The 25104-nt window shown below is 39.6% G+C and overlaps 3 protein-coding genes across 3 annotated transcripts; all 3 read right to left on the reverse strand.

Moving 5' to 3' along the window:
- Positions 1 to 2468: 2468 nt before the first annotated feature.
- On the reverse strand, positions 2469 to 6821 carry LOC116247354 (cationic peroxidase 1-like). Its single transcript, XM_031619506.2, has 4 exons — positions 6587 to 6821; positions 5214 to 5408; positions 3234 to 3399; positions 2469 to 3018 (listed from the first exon to the last, which is right to left on the reverse strand). Exons 1-4 carry the CDS (start codon positions 6794 to 6796, stop codon positions 2630 to 2632), a joined length of 960 nt encoding a protein of 319 aa, XP_031475366.1. The 5' UTR covers positions 6797 to 6821; the 3' UTR covers positions 2469 to 2629.
- A 4351-nt stretch (positions 6822 to 11172) lies between these two features.
- On the reverse strand, positions 11173 to 15346 carry LOC116247355 (cationic peroxidase 1-like). The gene is made up of 4 exons (XM_031619507.2): positions 15095 to 15346; positions 13813 to 14011; positions 11861 to 12025; positions 11173 to 11648 (listed from the first exon to the last, which is right to left on the reverse strand). Exons 1-4 carry the CDS (start codon positions 15302 to 15304, stop codon positions 11260 to 11262), a joined length of 963 nt encoding a protein of 320 aa, XP_031475367.1. The 5' UTR covers positions 15305 to 15346; the 3' UTR covers positions 11173 to 11259.
- Positions 15347 to 21817: 6471 nt separating this feature from the next.
- LOC116247271 (cationic peroxidase 1-like) lies at positions 21818 to 25104 on the reverse strand. Its single transcript, XM_031619332.2, has 4 exons — positions 24758 to 25104; positions 24183 to 24374; positions 22644 to 22809; positions 21818 to 22459 (listed from the first exon to the last, which is right to left on the reverse strand). The coding sequence occupies exons 1-4, from the start codon at positions 24968 to 24970 to the stop codon at positions 22074 to 22076; spliced, it is 957 nt and encodes a 318-aa protein (XP_031475192.1). The 5' UTR covers positions 24971 to 25104; the 3' UTR covers positions 21818 to 22073.

The following is a 25104-nucleotide window of genomic DNA, read 5'->3' on the forward strand; positions in this document are numbered from 1 at the left end:
TTTGGTAGAGCTAAAAACCAGAAAAAAAAACTTGAACCTATTTACTACATTTTTCTTTCATATAACCCCCCATCGTTTTTTTGTACTCCAATGGTAGAAAACCATTAAAAAATGAAAAGCCTTGTCTGAGAATATGATATGTTGTATAAGGGAAAACCACCACAAATTCCAAAGAATAGATCTATGCAAGTTTCCATGTTGAAAAAGTTTTCAAGGGTTTGGCATACAATGGATGGGGTGGATGCTGGTGGGCAGTCAGTATTCGTTTCAAATTGTCGAAACATCAACTTTTTGTGCTTTTCAAGGGTTTGGCATACAATGGATGGGGTGGGCGCTGGTGGCAGTCAGTATTCGTTTCAAATTGTCGAAACATTAACTTTTTGTGCTTTTCAAGGGTTTGGCATAATAGATGAGGTGGGTGCTGGTAAGCAGTCAGTCTCTGTTTTAAATTGTCAAAGTATTGTCTATGCTTCAAATTATGGGAACATCAACTTTTTGTAATATAAAAGAGATGAACAGCAGCAATACACAAATTGAAGTATATTATGAGCATTAAGATGAAGGGGATGAAAGAAAAGATGTAGGTTTCAGTTTTCTTGTGGAGTGGTAGGATGAAATACTCCTCCTACTCATTTAACAAGTTTCTAAAGATATTCATTTTTTAACACTGCTGTAGACATTTGAATTGCAGAGTGAACGTTTGTTATTGTATTACTTCACCTCTATTTCTCCAGCGGCACCGCCTCAGACTTGGCGGATGACCGACCAGGTCTTTTTGTTGTCAAACCAAACACGCCGGCGTACATTTCTTGGACTGGAATAGTCTTCGTAGGAAATGTCAAATTGTGGCTTACTCAGTTTTCTTTTCGCTTTCAGAAGTGGTGGTTTGAAAGGACAAAAACATGTGTAATTCACAGAAAACACGATCAATGAATGATTATGTTACAAAAACATGCTCACGAAGTAAAATTTTGCATTCTGATCGGCTTGATTACCCAAAAGAAACCCTGAGGAGATTAAAAATTCCGTGCTAACGAAGCCAATCCCCGAAACAATATCATCATGCAAACAAAACCCAAAAAGAAAGGAGGAGCCCTTGATTATAAATAGTGTTGCACAAAACAAGACAAGAAAAACATGATAGACAGAGAGGTAACTGCATGTTAAGGCATTTCTATCGTCACAAATAAAATATCCTATCTCAATAACTTACGAATGAAGACCAGGGAAATGTTTGGTTAAAGCAGTGAACAAGTTAGAAATTCAAGTCAAAGAGCACTGAAGCTAGCGGACTGTGTCTTTGGACTTGGCCTTTTCTTGCATTCTTCGAGTAGGCAAGGCGCCACATGTTTGTCTTTTTGCACAAGATGAAGTTACTGTTACAGGCTTTCAGACCCAAAGAAAGGATTCCTAGTCCAATGAAACTTGAAAGTAACACAAGTTTCATCTGGAGTTCAATTTCTGCATCCTAAGCTGTCTGCTGCTCCTGATTTCAAGTCCAGGCCCACGCCCACTTTACTGTGGCAAGATACTAAGAAACTATGATGCTGTGTTTAACATGTAGACTAAGAGAGCCACTAACAATGTTGATAAGAAAGGTTCTCCAACCACATGATCTCACCAACTCTGGCCCATTTTGTGGTTCTTTCATCTGTGCCGCAATGCCATTAGCAAATTTTCACCTTCTTTTTCTTTCAATGGCCTCTGGCACCCTCTGAACCTAGTCAAATTCCCACAGTAATTTTTGAAGTTTGTTGCCGTTGCTCTGCCTGTAAGAGTCATTTTACTAGGTTATTATGTTAGCCCTGAGATATGATGGAATCATTTTATTTGTAGCTCCCTTGCATGGAAACATTTTGTGCGCTTTCATCTGGATTTGAGATGCACAACAACTGTCTATGACTCTTTAAGAGTTTTGAATGTAAACTAAAATTTTCTTTTACTTCGGTCCAAGTTCCGCTAGAACACCTAAGACCTGTGAATCTCAAAATTTTCAGTTCACATTCTTTCTGTTTTCCTTTATTACTTATGAAGATTCCTGATTTTGGACTTTTGAATAGGATAGTGCTGGTCTCGGTTCAAGATCTGGATAATAGAAACTTGCCCTGTTTCTCTGTTGTCGAGCAATCTCAAAATCGTAAGTCATGCAACTCTAGCTTGTTTTGAAGTGGGAAAGAAATGGAACAGTACGTTCTTTACTTAGTGAGTATTTGGGAAGCACAGATAAGGTTTCAGCAACACTTCATCTAAGATGCTTTGTTTAAAACACCGTTAAACAATCTCACTCTTTCTAATGTCTTACTTCTAGAAGTGAGACAGAAAACTGAGACATAAGAAAAAAGTCATTGACACTTAATTTGATGTTTGTTTGTCACCGTAGTATGCCCTTAGTTTGGTATTTGGTCTGTTACTGTACTATGTGTGCAGAGAGGGAAGGGAACACTGTCAAAACAAAACAAACCACCCCGTAGAAAAACTCAAATACTTCTTTGGAGTTGGACGTGTGAATGGCAAGATCACATGCTACCATAAGTCATTTCACTTTCACAACCGCAAGCTGAGATTTCTTTTATTTAATACACAACGCTTTTACATCATAGGGGGAGAAAACTTGCATCCATGGAGATGATCACCCGTTCACTTTCCTGCAGTTTAGTCTGATCTCCCCCTTCTTTCCGGTGAGAGGGCTGACATTACCCATCTTGATCATTGCCTTCGCAAACGCTCTGAAGAACCTTGTGCTACTAGAGGTGTATCTGTTCACAAAATGGGAGGTAATGCTTGAATTTAAGAGGACCTGATCTGAGTGAAGAAGTCCCTTCTCTTGCTGTAAGTTCTTGTAGTACTGGTTATCAAACAGAGTTGGTGTAGCAACATCTAGAGGGAAATCCTTGTTGTCGTTCCCACTCAAAGGGCACCCTGCTTCCAGAGATTGCTTGAAGGAAGGGTCTATGTCTGAGTCATTGTATAAGCGTTCTCGGAACCGTACGCATCTTGCTAGACCAATTGTATGTGCTCCTACAAATTTTCATAGTTTCAGGCAAAGCTCAGTAATAGGTTTGACATTAATAACAAGAAATATAGAGATCATGTCCTACCAATTTGGTGATGTAATTGAAAAAAGAAAAAAACGGAACGAGTACACAACTTGATTACCAATTTTATGACCTTTGCAGGAACTTCCTAATTGTGACAGTATATGAAATCTGCAGAGATGTAAGATATCAACACACCTGATAAAGCTACAAGATCCACTCTGGTGAGCTTTTGGTTGCGAAATTTTTCGATCAGAGTGCTGATGCTTGAGTTCGGATCAGGAAGGTTAGCAATGGCGCCATCGTAGCTGGCATTGGTTGAATCTCTTCTTCCCACTCTTACATCCCACGTAGGCCCCCCCAACTGCCATTAAATGCAGAAGAGTATATAAGAAACAAGTTCCAACAAGCGAAGGTAAATATATTTGAAAAATGTATGTCCTTCAATCATGAACTAGGGAGCGTATGAAGGAACGTGTGATGACAGTGACAACTGCCTTCCTCTCCCCGGCTATTACCCTCCTGCAATTTCAGCCATTTCTACATTGAAAATTGCAAATTTCAAACGTAAACCTGTCCTAGTTATTAATTCACTAAGAAGTTAGCGTCTTCTCTGTAAAATGTTCTAATTTTCAGGCTCCGCATACGCTGGAAAGTGGAGCCCGCAGAACAACTCATTAAAAACCTTTTCGAGCAGCCGTTTCCATTGGTCGGCACAAATGCAGGTGACCACCTTCGTCATTCTGCTGTCACTTTTCTTCACATGGCTGAATCCCTGTTTTTATTCCTTATTACTGTCCAACTAGAAGCATGCCCATGCCATTATTGTTGTCCTTTTGCTACTGAATTGCAGGGTTCACTCTAGCAGAAACTCATGGAGAATTGACACTAACCGCTAAGATGTAATTCTCAAGTGTAAAATCCTAATACTTGACATAAAGCATCTTCTTTCTGCTAACAGAATCTTATAAACCAAAGCAAACTTAATTGTCAATTTTTTGCAACATTTCTTTACCTTGAAAAGCATGGCCCCTACGTTTCTTGCATATGTAAACATGCACGTATAGACTCTCTCTCTCTCTTTCTCTCTTATATATATTTATATATAAAGAGAGCGTATGAAAGTTTTTGCCAGCCTTGTTGATAAGATGTACCAATCTGGTTCCAACCCTTGTTGGCCCATAGATACAAGGTTTTGCACGCAACTGTAGATCGAATTTCCACCATACTCAAAGCCACTGTTTGTTTCATAGCCGTCGATTTCAAGGCAGCAATGGTCTTAGATTCGGGTCTGAGATCGAGGTTATCAAATGCAGCCATAGACAATTTTGAGAGATGCAATATATAAAGAGTTTTGGCAAGTAACAAGGGCTGGACCAACATCCAATTTATTCCAATAAATTATTTGTGTTTCGTAATTCAAAAAAAGAAAAGAAGAAAAACCGAAAATTCATGTGTTTCAGTACTTTTAATACGTACCCAAAATGTTTATGTGGATGTTATATATGGATGCGTCTATTACTCGGCACTTGGGACAATACTGTCGGTTCCTGTATCTTATTGAAGAAATATCTTATGCATTGGTAGTCCATAGTCCTTCTCAGTCTCATCTTTCTAGTTTCAGTAACTGCACCTGAATCTTACCATGGTTAGGTAAAATGACTACTAAGATATTTCTCGCTCGAAGACGATCTTTGCTTCACTTTTCACTCCAATTATTTCCTACGTAAAACTCACATAGAGGGTCGTGTTTTACCAAACAAATTACTTGTTGAAGAACACAAACACAAACACAAACACAAACACAAACATATATATCGCTGTTAACGCATAATTGGTATGAATTGAATGAAAGTTTTAAGACGAATATAAAAAACAGTCTGTAATACTTTTCTGCTTAGACAATATGATTTGGACGACAGCTAAACCACTTTTGTTATTGCATGTGGACCTCTGTATTCAGCAAGAGGAGATATATACAGTAGCATGAAAAAGGTATATGATTTTTATAAACTTGACAACTGTGATTATCATATATTTTATTTAATGAAGAAAAAGAATTTTGGTAATTTATAATTGAAAGATATTTTTACTTAATGTGTGCGTGTGTGCCGGCTTACGCACAGCGTAGGGTTGTGCAGGTGAGGAAGGAAGGGAAGAAGAGAGGCATTCACTTACGGCCACGACGGAGTCGCGTGCTGCGACGGCGAGAATGTCGGCGCACGACACCACACCCGGACACACCTTCTCCACGTTAGCCTTGATTGTGTCCACCACGTCGAACCCCCTCAGCGACATATCATTCGGCGGCGCCGTTTTCTCCCCCTTTATTTTGCCCGCGACGTCGTCCAATAGAACTGATGCATCGCAACCCTGCAACACCACTCCTTCGTATCAATCTTTTTTCTTCTTTTTCCTTTCCATCACTCTATCAACATAGACTTCTTCATAAAATATTATCAATTCCAACTGTTTTTTGGTGACAATTGTTGGATTTCATCGGTAAGATCTGACATCCAGCAGAATTCATATTGCTGCCGGATGTTGATTATATATATATATTCATTTGAATTTCTCCTGTGTGCCGGAGCTATGGACGGTATAGATATGAAAAATGAATAGTGATTGATTCCAGGGGCGGATCCAGGATTTTTTTTACGGTCGGGTCAAGACGATTTGCGGGCCAAGAGGAGCGACGAGAAGCGACTGGTCGGGCCAAACTAAAAAAAATTGATTTTTTCAATATAAAAAAAAAAGTTTTTCTTGCGTTCACCAGGGCCATGGCCTGGGCGGCCCCCCATCCCTTCGCCCCCTGAGTGATTCGGAGTACATAGAGTCACCCAACTCACTTGTGAAGGTCATTGGATCCACCATGATTGAATAATGAAAGAAAAAAAAAAGTGATAGACCACGAAGGTGAGCAAAATTGAGTGACTCAAGATTGACTTATATATAAATATGTATATGCTAATCTTGAGCTCCATTAAATACATGAGGCTAAAGGATTTCTCAGTCCAAACTCCAATGAACAAATACGAAAGTACTATATGTACATATAACATAACACACGCGTGTGTGTATATATATATATATAAATATATAAAGACTCGGCCGTATTTTCAGAAGCATAAAACCCAAAGAAGAGAATGTCAACCAAGTCAACTGAGAACAATTAGAACATGCCAAAAGAGTTTCAAGGGAGAAACTAATCCTAGCGTTCATCGCAGGTGCCGTCACGAGGAAGAACGCTAAACGCCATCCTCCGCAGAATCAGTTGGGCTCTTACACTTAGCATAAGAGCCCGTTTGATTCTTGTTTTATGAGAAATCAGGAATGGGACGTCTAGTTCCCGGCCGCGTTCGAAGAACTAGAATAGTGAATGCAGCCTCGTATGTGGAACACGCGTTTCCCGCAGACTCATGTGCCTGTGAATAAACCGCCTTCTAAAGGAGGAACTCCGGTTCTTGTGACCGGAGAGCCGCTGCCAATATCGAAGTCTTCCTAGCTAGGACAAATAAAGAAGGAGCAGATGGTTCAACAGGGAGACTTGCATTCACGAAGCAGTCGTGGAAGTGAAGGCGAAGCAGGGACGCTCCCATCCGGGCTTCCTTCTTGACAGCTTCTACCACGACGTTTTTAATGACAGAAAAGGCTAGAGGACAGGTTGAATGGTAGTGAGTTTTTGACAGGCTTGCACTGACTCCATTGCAGGCGCAGAGGAGGAGGACGAAGAAGCTAAGCAAAGAGGAGTAGTTAGCCATGGTCTCACTCAAGAGGAGCAGGGGCTGTGTGATTTCTCCCAAGCCACGAGGCTGTACTTATAATGTGCAGGGAAAGAAGAGGATTAATGGCGATAGGCTGATTATGTGGTCGAGCTTTCATATACGTACATCAATGGCAGGACCAGCAGCCGCCTGCGACTGGGTGCCCACCTGAATGAGCTTGCATCAGCTTCATATTTCTGTCGCCTTCGTTATCCTCGGCTTGTAAAATGTGAGTGGCAATGTAAATGAAACATGAATGCAGCAAGATTCTCTTAGAAACGTTTGATTTTCTTTTTTCACATTAGATCTCGATTGCTTGAGCTTAAGATTTGTCGAAGAGGTTGAGCATTGCAAAGGTTTAATTTGGTCCCAATCGTGGCGAGCAGACTTGTACTATTAAGTATTAACTTATACATAACAAAGAAAGTTAGAGCTTTTACTGTACTTAGTTTAGGACCCATTTGCTTTTCATTTTAGGTGTCACGGAGCATCTAAATGTCTGATGACATTTTAGGTGGTTAGGAGACAACTTTCTGCTACCGCCACATAAATCCGTTTTCACTATCACAGTAAAATATAGAGTATAAGCTAAACGAAAACGTCATAAACATGAGATTAAGGCAAAACCTGCAAAACTAAAAAATAACATAAATGCCTTTACAAAAATCCTGTCATGATGGATCAGACTCCACACTCCAACACTAAATGCATTTTTATATCTTTGCTTAATTAGTCCATGGCAAGCCCAGTAGACAGGTGCAGGTTTTTTGCTAAGTGCGGAAGTAAGAAGTGGACGGCCGGCTGTGACAGGGCGGTAATACCGTGAAAATTCTCTTTTCTATTTGACTTGTTTATGGAAATCTGTTTCAGATTTTGCCAAAGGATCACAGAAAATTATAAAATGGCAAATTTTTTTAGAAGAGTTTCAGATTTTCTGCACTTCAAACACGCGACAGGATACGCTGTGGCTGCAAGGCCAAAAGACAAATTTCTAGCTTCTACGTGACAAGAGCGGCTCCGTCACCTCCTCCTTCCGGCAGACTGACTGCTCTGGCTCGACTCAATTGAAACGGACCACATTCATATGGCGGGTTTCACTTTCACATTAATCGTTCTTCTGAGTTTTCTGTGAACGGAATATTGCAGCCACGTATTCTGGCGTATGGCAGCAGAAAAAATCATGTTGACTGAGCATTCAACAAGAACTCATCGATCCATATTTTATCTTGATGCAGTAGACGGAGATAATGGAAGCCACCTTTATATGGTCGCCATTTCTGCGAATGCGATTTTCTGGAAAAGACTTTTCCGTTCCTTGTCTATATCTAATTTAAACAGTACTGGACCTATGGAGCACGCTGTGTTTGGCCTCAACGGCAAGTTTATTTATTAATGTCCCTCAGTGAGATGGTCTAGCAGGGGACACATCCCAAATTTAAAGCCTGCGCTCATGCAATATGAAGAGAGGGGTCCCCTTATCTGCTCATCCCTATCTTCGTTCTCTTGTTCCCTATTAATTTCAAGCAAATCTAAAACACAGGAACTTGATCCTTGGTCATGTTGATCTTGAAAACACAATTCTATCGGATTTCATTTACATGAAAACAGATTGCACTGTCGTTGGTAACATTGAAACTATCTTGAATCGTTGCAGACAGTACTGCCACCGAGCTCAAGAAATTAGATTCGTTGCAGACAGTACTGCCACCGAGCTCAAGAAATTAGATTTCAGCTGACCAAACCGAACCCAGACACCAAATATATTGTCGGGAACGAGGCTCTCTCACTCTTTCTCTTAACACTCCAAAAGAAGAAAACCCAAGAAGAGAAAAAAAAGAAACTTGGATTTACTATCTCTCTCTTTTTCTTGTGAGCTTTGTTATTGCACTGTAAATTCAACTTCGTCGCTTTCGCTGTTGCTTCTTTCGTGGTTTTAGGGAGTTGGAATCTTCAATCTTCATCCCTACGCCATTGACCAACCGAAAAGCTACTGCCCACAACTAAAGAAGCAACTATGAATGATCGAATGTTCGGCACTGATTGATGATCTGCACTTTCCGGACGAATACGCACAGACGAATCCTATGCTTAGCACCGCAAGTCAGTCGTAACTTTTACGCAGTTAACAAGTTTGATAAGGAAATCTCCCCTACCACCACATGGGCTCCTCTCCACACTTCCCATCCTGGTTCGCTCTCATGTCCCCATGATGTGATCAGCAGTTTGTCATCTTCCTCTCCTCTGCCGTGCCTTTAGGGCAGCAGCATCGCCTCCTCCAATTCTTGAAAAGCGTAAGTCCATTATGTAAAGGTTCTTAAAGAAACAGCTTCTGGACCCCTCATAAATTTTTTTTGGGGAAAGGTCTCCAGCCGCCATGAACGTCCAAATGCAAAGGCACAAGGCTCATGGGCGCAGCACTGTTTATCGTTTTCTTGAAAGCGTCCATGGGTATTAATTAAAGGGTCGCCTTTCGTTTATTGGGTTATTTTGTGGGGGAGTTGCTACTCCAATAATTGTGCTCTGCGGCACTACAGTTAGGTGCAATGTGTTCTGTCTTCTCACAGTTTATCTGGTACAATGACAACCTAGAAATGAAATTCTTTTAGCCCTTTCTTGAAAGTTCTAAACCATGCCGTGATTCAAAAGCAGGAAGTTGATTCTGAAACCAGCTTTTTATGATCTCATTTTCTGGCCTTTTCTTGCATTCTTCGAGTAGGCAAGGCGCCATATGCCTTGATAAGGCTCGGCCACCAGTCAAATTTGGCACGGCTAAACCATCATTTCCCTCTTCGATTGTTCTGTCAATTCAGTCTCGATTCCACAAATTGCACAGTGCCTGTTTGTTCCTTTTAGCTATGTTCTAAAATTAGAATTAAAATGTCAGTGGATCCGATCTTAGCCGAAAGCATCTAAATAAAGCCATGATAGATTTAGTCTTTTTCTTTGTGTCGTAGGATTAGTTATCTTTCGTCTCCATGTGTGTGTTGATGAGTTAAGATGTAGTGGTACCTTGACCTGCTGATCCATTGATGTGATCTGAAATCAAAGCAACATATCCCGTTGGAGATTGGCTGGACTATATATTCGATGTCTGTCTATTGGTTAATTTGGTGGCTTTTCTGCAGAGAATTCATCTCATGTTCGGAGTCTGCCTTCCCCCTGTTCTTTACATTACTCTATTGCACTGTTTATTCCATTTTGCAGCAACAGTACCTGTTTGTCCTTTTGCACAAGATGAAGTTACTGTTACAGGCTTTCAGACTCAAAGAAGAGATTCGTAGTCCAATGAAACTTGAAAGTCACACAAGTTTCATCTGGAGTCCAATTTCTGCCTCCTAAGCTGTCTGCTGCTCCTGATTTCAAGTCCAGGCCCACTGTACTGTGGCAAGATACTAAGAAACTATGATGCTGTGTTTAACATGTAGACTAAGAGAGCCACTAACAATGTTGATAAGAAAGGCTCTCCAACCACATGATCTCACCAACTCTGGCCCATTTTGTGGTTCTTTCATCTGTGCCGCAATGCCATTAGCAAATTTTCACCTTCTTTTTCTTTCAATGGCCTCTGGCGCCCTCTGAACTTAGTCAAATTCCCACAGTAACTTTTGAAGTTTGTTGCCGTTGCTCTGCCTGTAAGAGTCATTTTACTAGGTTATTATGTTAGCCCTGAGATATGATGGAATCATTTTATTTATAACTCCCTTGTATGGAAACAGTTTGTGCGTTTTCATCTGGATTTGAGATGCACACCAACTGTCTATGACTCTTTAAGAGTTTTGAATGTTAACAAATTTTCTTTTACTTCGGTCCAAGTTCCGCTAGAACACCTAAGACCTGTGAATCTCAAAATTTTCAGTTCACATTCTTTCTGTCTTCCTTTATTACTTATGAAGATTCCTGATTTTGGACTTTGCTGGTCTCGGTTCAAGATCTGGATAATAGCAACTCTGTTGTTGAGCAATCTGAAAATCGTAAGTCATGCAACTCTAGCTTGTTTTAATGTGGGAAAATGGAACAGTACGTTCTTTACTTAGTGAGTATTTGGGAAGCACAGATAAGGTTTCAGCAACACTTCATCTAAGATGCTTTGTTTAAAACACCGTTAAACAATCTCACTCTTTCTAATGTCTTACTTCTAGACGTGAGACAGAAAACTGAGACATAAGAAAAAAGTCATTGACACTTAATTTGATGTTTGTTTGTCACCGTAGTATGCCCTTAGTTTGGTATTTGGTTTGTTACTGTACTATGTGTGCAGAGAGGGAAGGGAACACTGTCAAAACTAAACAAACCACCCCGTAGAAAAACTCAAACACTGCTTTGGAGTGGGACGTGTGAATGGCAAGATCACATGCTTCCATAAGCCATTTCACTTTCACAACCTCAAACTGAGATTTCTTTTATTTAATTCACAACGCTTTTACATCATAGGGGGAGAAAACTTGCATCCATGGAGAGGATCACCCATTCACTTTCCTGCAGTTTACTCTGATCTCCCCCTTCTTTCCGGTGAGAGGGGTGACATTACCCATCTTGATCATTGCCTTCGCAAACGCTCTGAAGAACCTTGTGCTACTTGAGGTGTATCTGTTGACAAAATGAGAGGTAATGCTTGAATTTAAGAGGACCTGATCTGAGTGAAGAAGTCCCTTCTCTTGCTGTAAGTTCTTGTAGTACTGGTTATCAAACAGAGTTGGTGTAGCAACATCTAGAGGGAAATCCTTGTTGTCGTTCCCACTCAATGGGCACCCTGCTTCCAGAGATTGCTTGAAGGAAGGGTCTATGTCTGAGTCATTGTATAAGCGATCTCGGAACAGTACGCATCTTGCTTGACCAATTGTATGTGCTCCTACAATTTTTCATAGTTTCAGGCAAAGCTCAGTAATAGGTTTGACATTAATAACAAGAAATATAGAGATCATGTCCTACCAATTTGGTGATGTAATTGAAAAAAAAAAACGGAATGTGTACACAATTTGATTACCAATTTTATGACCTTTGCAGGAACTTCCTAATTGTTACGGTATATGAAATCTGCAGAGATGTAAGATATCAACACACCTGATAAAGCTACAAGATCCACTCTGGTAAGCTTTTGGTTGCGAAATTTTTCGATCAGAGTGCTGATGTTTGAGTTCGGAGCAGGAAGATTAGCAATGGCGCCATCAAAGCTGGCATTGGTTGAATCTCTTCTTCCCACTCTTACATCCCACGTAGGCCCCCCAACTGCCATTAAATGCAGAAGAGTATATAAGAAACAAGTTCCAACAAGCGAAGGTAAATATATTTGAAAAATGTATGTCCTTCAATCATGAACTAGGGAGCGTATGAAGGAACGTGTGATGACAGTGACAACTGCCTTCCACTCCCCGGCTATTACCCTCCTGCAATTTCAGCCATTTCTACATTGAAAATTGCAAATTTCAAACGTAAACCTGTCCTTGTTATTAATTCACTAAGAAATTAGCGTCTTCTCTGTAAAATGTTCTAATTTTCAGGCTCCGCATACGCTGGAAAGTGGAGCCCGCAGAACAACTCATTAAAAACCTTTTCGAGCAGCCGTTTCCATTGGTCGGCACAAATGCAGGTGACCACCTTCGTCATTCTGCTGTCACTTTTCCTCACAAGGCTGACTCCCTGTTTGTCTTCCATATTGCTGTCCAACTACAAGCATGCCCATCACTATTGATGCCTTTTTGCTACTGAATTGCACGGTTCACTCTAGCAGAAACTCATGGAGAATTGACACTAACCGCTTATATGTAATTCTCAAGTGTAAAATCCTAATACTTGACATAAAGCATATTCTTTCTGCTAACAGGATCTTATAAACCAAAGCAAACTTAATTGTCAAATTTTTTGCAACATTTCTTTACCTTGAAAAGCATGGCCCCTACGTTTCTTGCATATGTAAACATGCACGTATAGACTCTCTCTCTCTCTCTCTCTCTCTCTCTCTCTCACGTATAGATTTTCCAGCCTTGTTGATAAGATGTACCAATCTGGTTCCCACCCTTGTTGGCCCATAGATACAAGGTTTTGCACTCAACTGTAGATCGAATTTCCACCATACTCAAAGCCACTGTTTGTTTCATAGCCGTCGATTTCATGGCAGCATGGGTCTCAGATTCGGATCTGAGATCGAGGCTATCAAATGCAGCCATAGAGAATTTTGGGAGATGTAATATATAAAGAGTTTTGGCAAGTAACAAGGGCTGGACAAACATTCAATTTATTCAAATAAATACTTATGTGTTTCGTATTTCAACAAAAAAAAAGAAGATAAATCGAAAAAATTCATGCGTTTCAGTACTTTTAAATTTTAGTACCCAAAATGTTTATGTGGATGTTATATATGGATGCGTCTATTACTCGGCACTTGGGACATTACTGTCGGTTCCTGTATCTTATTGAAGAAATATCTTATGCATTGGTAGTCCATACTCCATACTGTCCTTCTCAGTCTCATCTTTTGAGTTTCAGTAACAACACCCGAATCTACCATGTTAGGTAAAATAACTACTAAGATATTTCTCGCTCGAAGACGATTTTGCTTTACTTTTCTCTCCAATTATTTCCTACTTAAAACTCACGTGGAGAGTCCTGTTTTACCAAACATATTACTTGTTGAAGAACACAAACACAAACATATATCTCGCTTTTTATCGCATAATTGGTATGAATTGAATGAAAGTTTTAAGACGAATATAAAAAACAGTCTGTAATACTTTTCTGCTTAGACAATATGATTTGGACGACAGCTAAACCACTTTTGTTATTGCATGTGGACCTCTGTATTCAGCAAGAGGAGATATATACAGTAGCATGAAAAAGGTATATGATTTTTATAAACTTGACAACTGTGATTATCATATATTTTATTTAATGAAGAAAAAGAATTTTGGTAATTTATAATTGAAAGATATTTTTACTTAATGTGTGCGTGTGTGCCGGCTTACGCACAGCGTAGGGTTGTGCAGGTGAGGAAGGAAGAAAAGAAGAGAGGCATTCACTTACGGCCACGACGGAGTCGCGTGCTGCGACGGCGAGAATGTCGGCGCACGACACCACACCCGGACACACCTTCTCCACGTTAGCCTTGATTGTGTCCACCACGTCGAACCCTCTCAGCGACATATTATTCGGCGGCGCCGTTTTCTCCCCATTTATTTTGCCCGGGACGTCGTCCAATAGAACTGATGCATCGCAACCCTGCAACACCACTCCTTCATATCAATCTTTTTTCTTCTTTTTCCTTTCGTAAGTATATATATATATATATCAGAAAAGTCTATGTTGTTAGATCTAGTTAAAAGAACAATAAATCATCCAAAGCCATTATAAACTGCCGTCAGTTCATAAAATATTATCAATTCCAACTGTTTTATGGTGACAATTGTTGGATTTCATCGGTAAGATCTGACATCCAGCAGAATTCATAATGCTGCCGGATGTTGATTATATATATATATATATATATATATATTCATTTGAATTTCTCCTTTGTGCGGGACCTATATGGATGGTATATATATGAAAAATGAACAGTGATTCTGACTATAGAGAGTCACCCAACTCACTTGTGAAGGTCATTGTATCCACCATGGTTGAATAATAAAAGAAAAAATAAGTGAGACCACGAAGGTGAGCAAAATTGAATGACTCAAGATTGACTTATATATAAATATGTATATGCTAAAATTCTTCAGCCATCTTGAGCTCCATTAAATACACAACCCAATGAGGCTAAAGGATTTTTCAGTCCAAACCCTAATGAACAAATACGAAAATACTATATGTACATATAACATAACACACACGCGGGTGTGTGTATATATATATATATAAAGACTCGGCCGTATTTTCAAAAGCATAAAACCCAAAGTAGAGAATGTCAACCAGTCAACTGAGAACAATTAGAACTTGCCAAAAGAGTTTCAAGGGAGAAACTAATCCTAGCGTTCATCGCAGGTGCCGTCACCAGGAAGAACGCTAAACGCCATCCTCCGCAGAATCAGTTGGGCTCTTACACTTAGCATAAGAGCCCATTTGATTCTTGTTTTATGAGAAATCAGGAATGGGACGTCTAGTTCCCGGCCGCGTTCGAAGAACTAGGATAGTGAATGCAGCCTCGTATGTGGAACACGCGTTCCCCGCAGACTCGTGTGCCTGTGAATAAACCGCCTTCCAAAGGAGGAACTCCGGTTCTTGTGACCGGAGAGTCGCTGCCAATATCGAAGTCTTCCTAGCTAAGACAAAGAAAGAAGGAGCAGATGGTTCAACAGGGAGACTTGCATTCACGAAGCAGTCGTGGAAGTGAAGGCGAAGCAGGGACGCTCCCATCCGGGCTTCCTTCTTGACAGCTTCTACCACGGTTTTTTTAATGACAGAAAAGGCTTGAGGACAGGTTGAATGGTAGTGAGTTTTTGACAGGCTTGCACTGACTCCATTGCAGGCGCAGAGGAGGACGACGAAGAAGCTGAGGAAAGAGGAGTAGTTAGCCATGGTCTCACTCAAGAGGAGCAGGGGCTGTGTGATTTCTCCCAAGCTATGAGCCTGTACTTATAATGTGCAGGGAAAGGAGAGGATTAATGGCGATATGCTGATCATGTGGTCGAGCTTTCATGTACGTACCTCAATGGCAGGACCAGCAGCCGCCTGCGAGTGGGTGCCCACCTCAATGAGCTTGCACCAGCTTCATATTTCTGTCGCCTTCGTTATCCTCTGCTTGTAAAATGTCAGTGGCAATGTACATGAAACAAGAATGCAGCAAGACTCTCTTAGAAACGTTCGATTTTCTTTTTTCACATTCGATCTCGATTGCTTGAGCTTAAGATTTGTCGAAGAGGTTGAACATTGTAAAGGTTTAATTTGTTCCCAATCATGGCGAGCGGACTTGTACTATTAAGTGTTAACTTATACACGACAAAGAAAGTTAAAGCTTTTACTGTACTTAGTTTAGGACCCATTTGCTTTTCATTTTAGGTGTCAGGGAGCATCTAACATTATTTTACGTGGTTAGGAGACTACGTCCACGGCCGCCACATAAATCCGTTTTCATTATCACAGTAAAATATAGAGTATAAGCAAAATGACGCCATCGTAAACATGAGATTAAGGCAAAATCTGCAAAACTAAAAAATAACATCAATGCCTTTACAAAAATCCTGTCAAGGTAGATCAGACTCGACACTCCAACACTAAATGCATTCTTATATCTTTGCTTAATTAGTCGATGGCAAGCCCAGTAGACAGATGCAGGTTTTTTGCTGTGAAATGTGCGAAAGGAAGAAGTGGACGGCCGACTGTGACAGGGCCGTATTACCGTGAAAATTCTCTTTTCTATTGTTACTTGTTTATGGATATCTGTTTCAGATTTTACCAAAGGGTCACAGAAAATTATAAAATTGCAAATTTTTTTTAGAAGAGTTTCAGATTTTCTGCATTTCTAACGCGACAGAATATGCTCTGGCTGCAAGGCCAAAAGACAAATTTCTAGCTTCTACCTGACAGGAGCGGCTCCGTCACCGCCTCCTTCCGGCAGACTGACCGCTCTGGCTCGACTCAATTGAAGCGGACCACATTCATTTGGCGGGTTTCACATTAATCGATCTTCTGTGTTTTCTGTGAAGGGAATATTGCAGCCGCCTAGTAAGGCGTATGGTAGCAGAAAAAATCATGTTTACCGAGCATTCAACAAGAACTCATCGATCCATAACTTTATCTTGATGCAGTAAACGGAGATAATGAAAGCCACCTTTATAATGGAAGCCACTTTTCGTTCCTTGTCCATATCTAAATTAAACAGTACTGGACCTATGGACCACGCTGTGTTTGCCTTCAACGGCAAGTTTATGTATTAATGTCCCTTTAGTGAGATGGTCTAGCAGGGGACACACCCCAAATTTAAAGCCTGCGCTCATGCAATTTGAAGAGAGGGGTCCCCTTATCTGCTCATCCCCTATCTTCGTTCTCTTGTTCCCTATTAATTTCAAGCAAATCTAAACCACAGGAACTTGATCCTTGGTCATGTTGAACTTGAAATCTCAATTCTATCGGATTTCATTTACATGAAAACAGATTGTTCTGTCTTTGGTATCATTGCAACTGTCTTGAATCGTTGCAGATAGTACTGCCACCGAGCTCAAGAAATTTGATTTCAGCTGACCAAACTGAAACCAGACACCATATACATTGTCTGGAATGAGGCTCTCTCTCTCCCTCTTAACACACCAAGGGAAGAAAACCCAAGAAGAGAAAGAAAAGAAACTTGGATTTACTCTCTCTCTCTCTCTCTTTTCCTTGTGAGCGTTGTTATTGCACTGTAAATTCAACTTCGTCGCTTTCGCTGTTGCTTCTTTCGTTGTTTTAGGGATTAGGAATCTTCAATCTTATCCCTACGCCATTAACCAACCGAAAAGCTACTGCCCATAACTAAAGAAGCAACTATGGATGATCGAAAGTTCGGCACTGATTGATGATCTGCAGTTTCCGGAGGAATACGCACAGACGAATCCTATGCTTAGCACCGCAAATCAGTCGTAACTTTTACGCAGCTAACAAGTTTGATAAGGAAATCTCTCCTACCACCACATGGGCTTCTCTCTACACCTCCTGTCCTGGTTTGCTCTCATGTCCCCTTGATGTGATCAGCAGTTTGTCATCTTCCTCTCCTCTGACGTGCCTTTAGGGCAGCACCATCTTCTCCTCCAATTCTTGAAAAGCGTAAGTCCATCTTGTAAACGTTCTTAAAGAAATCGCTTCTGGACCCCTCATGAATTTTTTTTGGAGAAGGGTCTCCAGCCGCCATGAACGTCCAAATGCAAGGGCACAAGGCTCATGGGCGCAGCTCCGTTTATCGTTTTCTTGAAAGCGTCCATGGCTATTAATTAAAGGGTCGCCTTTCGTTTATTGGGTTATTTTGTGGGGGAGTTGCTACTCCAATAATTGTGCTCTGCGGCACTACAGTTAGGTGCAATGTGTTCTGTCTTCTCACAGTTTATCTGGTACAATGACAACCTAGAAATGAAATTCTTTTAGCCATTTCTTGAAAGTTCTAAACCATGCCGTGATTCTGAAACCAGGTTTTTATGATCTCATTTACCACAGCACTGTGCATCTGTTGGTTTAAATATATAGATCACATCCCCTGCTTAAAACTGATAGTTTTGATTAATTGCTATCAAGAAATTAAGTTTCATACCGGCTTTGATACCAGAGGCTTAGTGCTTTAGTTTGGAGGATTTAAATTCGTCCTCTAACAGTTTTGGTTTAGGTTCTCAAAAAAAGTTAAAAACCAAAATCTCTCACAATTTTTAATACAAAATTAAATTTTTGAAGTGCTACACTATTTTAATTGTTTTCCCTAAAATTATACCTTGTAAGTAAATATGATCATTTGTTATGTCTTTTTCCTTCTTTAAGGACTAACATTTCAATTATGGAGCTCCATGGTCATGCCAGTGAAGCAAAAATCGACATTTGGGGCAAAAACAACGCCATATAATATCATGTGACCGAGTGGTTGACGTGGCCCCGCCGGCCCTGGGGTCCGGACTGTTAGTTTTCAGCTGGTCTGGGCAGTGCTTGGTCAGCCGTGGCAGCTGTTGTGGGCCGACGGGAGAGAAGTATATATATATATATATATATATATTACATGAAAAGTTTCACGTTGGCAAAGTAACTTTTATTATGTTTTCATCATTTAAAATAATATGAGAAGTCAACCAGGGCTGCCTTAGATGATTTCGTTACAATGAAAAAATGTTGGAGCTGGAAAAGACGGGTTTGATTTCTACTTTGCTTTTCTAGATGAAAAAAAGTGCGACTGTCAGTGGTGAAATTGTACAGTACGTGTTTGGCAGCGCAGTGTACTCGGCTGACTTTCTTCAAGGGAGGTGAAAAAAATCTCACCCATGGAATGCCCTCTGGTCCAAATTAACTTTTCTGTCCAGGAACCATGCAGATGCAGCTTTCAGCATATCATTCGTATATATTAAAAAAAAAAAAGGTTCCTATGTTGCTTCTTCCTAAGTTCTTCAATATGAAGATTCGTTTGACATGGGAACTTGCAGTTGAAGAAAACCACAAGTAACATATGGTCCTTCGTGCCTTTCAGCTTTTATGTTGGACGTTGATAGATGTTGTTTCTTCTTTGTAATTTTTTTATCTTGATGTTGGATCTATTTTTGTTTTAAATAATAATTTTTTCTATAATGATTGCGATACACATGTGGAATGTAGCATAACTGGTCAGGCACGTGTGCCAGGATCTACATTATATCGTCAATTCAATTCCCATGAATGCTATTTCTTTGAATTGTAAATGATGGCAAAATTCGGCACTCTACTTAAGGAGTGCACTGTAAATCCACCCAACACTTGCCTAGAATAATGGTCGGGCCCTACTATCAGGCAGAAATATACTTTATGGAACATATAGTCTTTGGTTTGGGATGTCTTGTCATTTTAATTCTGACCTTTACCTAAAAACTTTATGTAGGCAGGTTTGGGCAGTTACCTGAAAACTAAGTATATCATTATAAAGATAATGTTGAATTCTGTCAGGTAAGCAAAATGTAACCATCAGTTTGCCAATGGTCCAACTGTGGGGATAAATATGTATGAAAATGTGAATGTTATCTTGATTGATCCTGTTTCACAAAATAAAGCGCTCAATTAAACCTGTTTGCGTTGTTGGGTGCAATGTTCTCAATGGATTGCATTCGCGCATGGATATCTAATTGAAATGCTGAAGAAAGTAGAATATCAAAAAAGTTGATTTAAATTAATTATCGTATATGTTAATGACCCAACCTACTCTTGGTTTTGGGCCCTTGGTATCCTCACTCCAGTCTTTGGTTGTAGAAGGCATCAATTTTGCACAAGGGGCGGGCATTCTCAGACTCAAACAAGTGACTGACCGCCCACTAACTACACATCGACCGGGTGACCCAAGCCCTTCCGAGTCTAAGAGACTGACTGCCTACTAGCTGCACACCTGGTAAGCGTGGTAGACGGGCCTAATCTTAACACAGCTGGACAGAAAGTGAGCTTTTTAAACACCAGACTTAGTGAGCTGCTTCCCTGCCATTTCTTCTTTGCTCATTTGATATCTCTATCTCTTTATCACATGTGAAGTTGACGGTCAACACAGGCAACACGATTTGCATTCATTAGATAGTGACAAGTACTAAAAGCTTTGTTTTCCCTATCTTTAAAGGCAGAGCCAGGTAGGGCTCCACTTTAAATGTATTTTCAAAAAAAAAATTACGTGTAAATTTTAAAAAATTTCACTTGCTAAATATCAAAATTTTGAAAAATGATATTTAAATCACACTCAGATGATAAGTAGATAAGAAACATTCTTAACTATTGATTTTTTGTAGATCGAAAGAAAAACACAGAAAAAAATGTGCGAATTGATACAAAATGGCAAAAAAGTTTCATCACAATTTTTTTCTCTCTCAACCACCACCGATATGAAAAGATGAAGAATTAAGATTAATTCTTATCTGTCCAACATATACGTGTCTACCACATACCATACTCTCTCTCTCTCTCTCTCTATATATATATATATATATATATACTTTCAGAATTTAAGAAGCGATAACTTGCATTTTTGTAGGTTTTGCATTGCCATTAAAGATTGGACCGGTTAAGGCCATACTCAAGTTTACGTTTTACTAGAGAAGTGTTTTTCTTTTCTTTTTTTAGGTATTAGTTTGAATATCTAATAAATAGAGAAATCTCAAGATAACTTAAACTAAGTATAAATGAAGTTAAGAGGCTGTTTGACAACGGTGATAAAGAATGGGATAGATGTATGAAGCATTATAGCCTCGCAGTAACAGTGCATTATTATTACGAACCAGTTCCTAAATTGATCGGATTCAATTCAAGTCCAGATGAGTTGAAAGTCGTGAATAAAAAGTTGGGATTAGAACAAAAAAGAAAAGGCCAAAAGTTGAGGCGGATATAATGAAGATTTATCAGTTAAGTATGTGAGGCTTACTATTCATCACATTAATTTCTCTCACCATTAGAAACCATACGTTCGAAAGATGGAGATAAGGACGCAGAAAGAGACAACAATTGTCCGCCTCAAGAGTACCGTTGAGAAGGCGGTGAGGAACAATTAATTTTTTGGTTGATATGTACGCGCCATCCAATAATATATATCCTTTGAAATCCATATCAGAAAAGTTTTCCTTGTTCTGATTTTTTACATAATTTCATTTTTTTGAAATTATTATTATTTTTTTAAAATAGAACTCTGTGGTCCCTCGCTGATACATTGACATGAGTGTGGCATCGGTGGTTAATAATTTTAATTAGCGGCACTTATACATACAAACAATTATCCGACAGGCGACAAATTTATGATGGTTTTATTGACGATTTATAAACTTTCTAGTGACAAATTTTTAAATTTTAATCACTGGACAACTATCCAACACATGACAACATTGACATTGACTTTTTCCTTAAAAATACTCCTAAAAAGTCAGTTGAAAAGTTTATTCAAATTTTTAACATACTTTCAAATGTGATAACGGTGCACAACCAATTAACATCGTTCTTGTGGTATAAACACATTGCCCTGGAATGAACAAGAAGACTATATCTCAAAGCATTACAGTTCTTTTTTTTTTTTTTTTTAATTTTCATGTTTCAATTCATAGCTCATGTGAGCACAAACACATGAGTCTTTAAGTACTATGGATCTGGACTCGCGCTACAGTTTTGAACTAGTCTTTGGTATGACACATGTAAATTTACATGTAAATTTAATTAAATTTAATTTGTCTTGTATAAAATTTTTTAAAAATGATATTTCGACGGTATCAAAATTTAGAAACCTAATTAACTTTCCTCAAAAAAGAATTCTAGTTTTGACCCTGCTTCCAAAAATCCAAAGAAGTTAGATTCCACCACATTAACACAAAGGAATTTGATGTGCCCACTCAAATAATTGAGGGGCCACAGAAAATTACCCCCATTAGACAAGACACATTGCCTTCAACCATATGCTATTTATTATATATAATATCTTCCACTAACATCAAATGGATCCATATATTTCTCTGATATCTTTATTCTCTCTTTGCTTCATTTGATCTCGTAAGAAGGATTACACAGCAAATGTAGAGCAAGCAATCGGATCTTGATCCGGCTTATTCTAAAAGCGTCTTGCTACGTATAGGCACAATAATGTATGATGCATATAGCACAAACAAAGAGGCGTACGTCTTGTCTTAAAAAGCAACATCTAGTTAACTCTTCTGCAGTTGGTTCGTATCTGTCCGCTCGTCCCCGTGAGGACGCCGATGCTGCTCATCTTGATCATGGCGCTGGTGAAGTCGGCGAAGAAGGCGGTGGAGTTGGTGGTGTAGGAGGTGACCTGCGCGTCGGTGGAGCCTCCATTGAACAGCTCCTGGTCCGAGTGGAGCAGCCCCTGGTTGCTTAGCAGGTTGGTGTAGTATCGGTTGTCGAAGGTCGCGTTGGTGGCGACGTCGAGCGGCGCGAGAACGTCGTCGCCGCTGGAGAAGGGGCAGATGGCCCTCAACGAAGCCGAGTAATTAGCATTGATGTTGCTGTCGTTGTAGATGTGGTCTCTGTAGCTCACGCACCTCGCCAGTCCGATCGTGTGACCTCCTGCAACCAAACCGGCCATTAGTTAGCAGAAGGAAGAATCCGCAGTTGCTTGTTTCTGAGAGAACACTGAAGATCGAATGCTAAGGATTTTTTATACTTTTAAAAGTTCACAGAAAGAAATTTAGAAGACGGTATATGAAAAAAAAGATGATACTGAAACTCTGGAAGAACGAGAGAGAATCACCTGAAAGGGCAACCATTTCTGCAGCGGTTAGTCCCTGATTTGCAAATGAGGTGATGAGGCCGCTCAAGTTGAGGGTGGGTGCTGGGAGGTTGGTGTTGGCTAAGCTAATGTTCGCCGTCGTTGAATCTCTTCTTCCAAGCGGCACCGTCCATGTAGGGCCTCCCAGCTGTGAGACAAATTTCAAGGAGTTAATGTCAGTTCAGTTCTCCTTGAAGGAAAAATTGGAGGTACCATTCCTTTATTTGTGAAAGATGAAATTGTAGGAGAATCTTTTGCAAATGAAGTAAAAGGGTTTCCAAATTTTAACTTCTTGGTTCTTCTAAATTTCTGTTGGCACATATTTATCTAAGAGCTGAGTTCTAATTTTGGAGGTAGAGATCACATCTGTATATATAGTCAGATCAAATGTACAAAATCACTTAAATATTGATGTCTATAGTGTAATGAGATATTTTTGCGCGATTACTTGATCAGGGACCAGACCAGTTCTCCCTTAAAACAATTATCATAAATTAAGATCCTAGTGGACCTGAAGCTGAAACTGATGTTTGATCCTTTTGCTAATATATGCTGTCTATGAATGGCTGGTTTCATCCCCACCTAAGAGCTTGTTTCAAGTACTTGTCTTCTACTGTTTGACAATTAGTTTGCCTCAAACTAGTTGGGTTTGTTAGCTGGTGAAATTTTGGTTGTAGTATTCTTTTGAGTATTGTACTTCTAAATCTGCAGATTAAGGTGCAATATTAAGTTCCACGATTGACTCCACAGCCCTTGTCCTTGGCTTTCTTCTACTAGTGGAGTTGACAAGTTCTTCTCTAAGCCATAAGGGCTTGTTTAACAAACTGAATAGTATGTAAGAATCTGTCTGAAATTGTAAGATAAATTCATAAAACTATTATAATCCATTCCATTTGCCAAAGAAGCCTTAATTGTATAACTAGCTGAGGTTGTCTAATGTTACAAGACTTAGGAAAACGATTTGATATTCCCTAAATAATGATTTTGTACGGAAAGAAAAAGTGTGCACATTTGGGAATTAAAAGATTGAAAGATTTAACTTAAATCACAAAGCAATTCAGCTCATGCGTTGTTCCCAACTCAATATGTATATATATAACTCAATATGTATATATAATATCTTTATTTTATGCTTTATAAATACTCATCTTGCAGTGTTTTAAGATATTTTTCATAAATCTAACTATTCAAAAAAATGAAAATTATATAAATTTTAAAATAAAATAGAAAATTTTTCCATGACACTTTTAAAATATTTAATTTATAAATCTGATTTGCATTAAGTTTTACAAACTTCAACATTTTGCATTCATTAACGTAATTGAATATATATATATATATATATATATATATATATATATATATATATATGAATGAATGATAATTCTGATTATTTAGAGTGTTATTTAATCAACGTTAATTTTTTTTATTATTTTTTAACTACCCATCGTAAATCTAACGGTGCAGATTATAGTTGGATCATTTTAACAAAGTCACTCAATTATATATATATATATATACCGTTACGACTGAATCACGGGCAGCGACTGCAAGAATGTCTGCACAGGAAACGACGCCGGGGCACAGAGCCTCGACGCTGGATTTCAAGGCATCGATGACCTCGAAGCCTCTGAGCGAGTTGTTGTTGGGGAACGCCGTCTTTTCTCCCGTGAAATTTGCAGTGTCATCCAGAAGCACCGATCCATCACATCCCTGAAACACAAAACATGAACAAATAAAAAATATAACTAAAAATGTCGCCACCCAGCGGGTGAAGGTCTAAGCAAGTGCCAAGGAAGCACCGGTAGAGATCTCCCTACAAACAGAGAACAGAGAAGATGCATATATGGTTATGGTGATAAAAATTGACCCGGAAGATTAAGAATAGACTTTCCCTCTTCTGGGATCTGTCCAAGCACCACAAACAAGTGCATCATCATTTAACTAGAAAAGAGAAGACCAAGCTGAAAGGTCCTTTTCTGCGTAAAGTAACTGCATGCCTTCCCAAGATTTGCTTCTTTTTCCTTCAGATCATTTGTAAAGGAAAGCCCTTTGACTCTAAAAAAGTAGTTTCAGAGAGAGGGATAGAAGAGTACTTGGACAAAGCAATCATGAAAATGCATGCGAAGAAGAGAGGCACCCATCCTGGAATCTGCCTGGAGCGCCGCCTGAATTCCAGTCTGGATCGTGGAGAGAACATTTGGACACGACGTGTTGTAGAAAGTAGGGGAGAGCTGCGCCGAAGCGACTGTGCAGAGACAGAGCAGGACAACAGCCGAGTAGCAGAAAGAGAAAGAAGAAGGAGCCATCAGTCCTATGACTAAAGGCACGTGAATGGTGCCGCGTGTATGCTTGCGAGCGGCAACGCTTCCATGAACCTCTTTTTATAGGCGCCCGTGAGGCCAGTGGAACAGCCTGCCATTGTCGTCGAGTTCGACATTCT

Source organism: Nymphaea colorata, chromosome 2, assembly GCF_008831285.2.
Source record: "Nymphaea colorata isolate Beijing-Zhang1983 chromosome 2, ASM883128v2, whole genome shotgun sequence".
Lineage (NCBI taxonomy): Eukaryota > Viridiplantae > Streptophyta > Magnoliopsida > Nymphaeales > Nymphaeaceae > Nymphaea > Nymphaea colorata.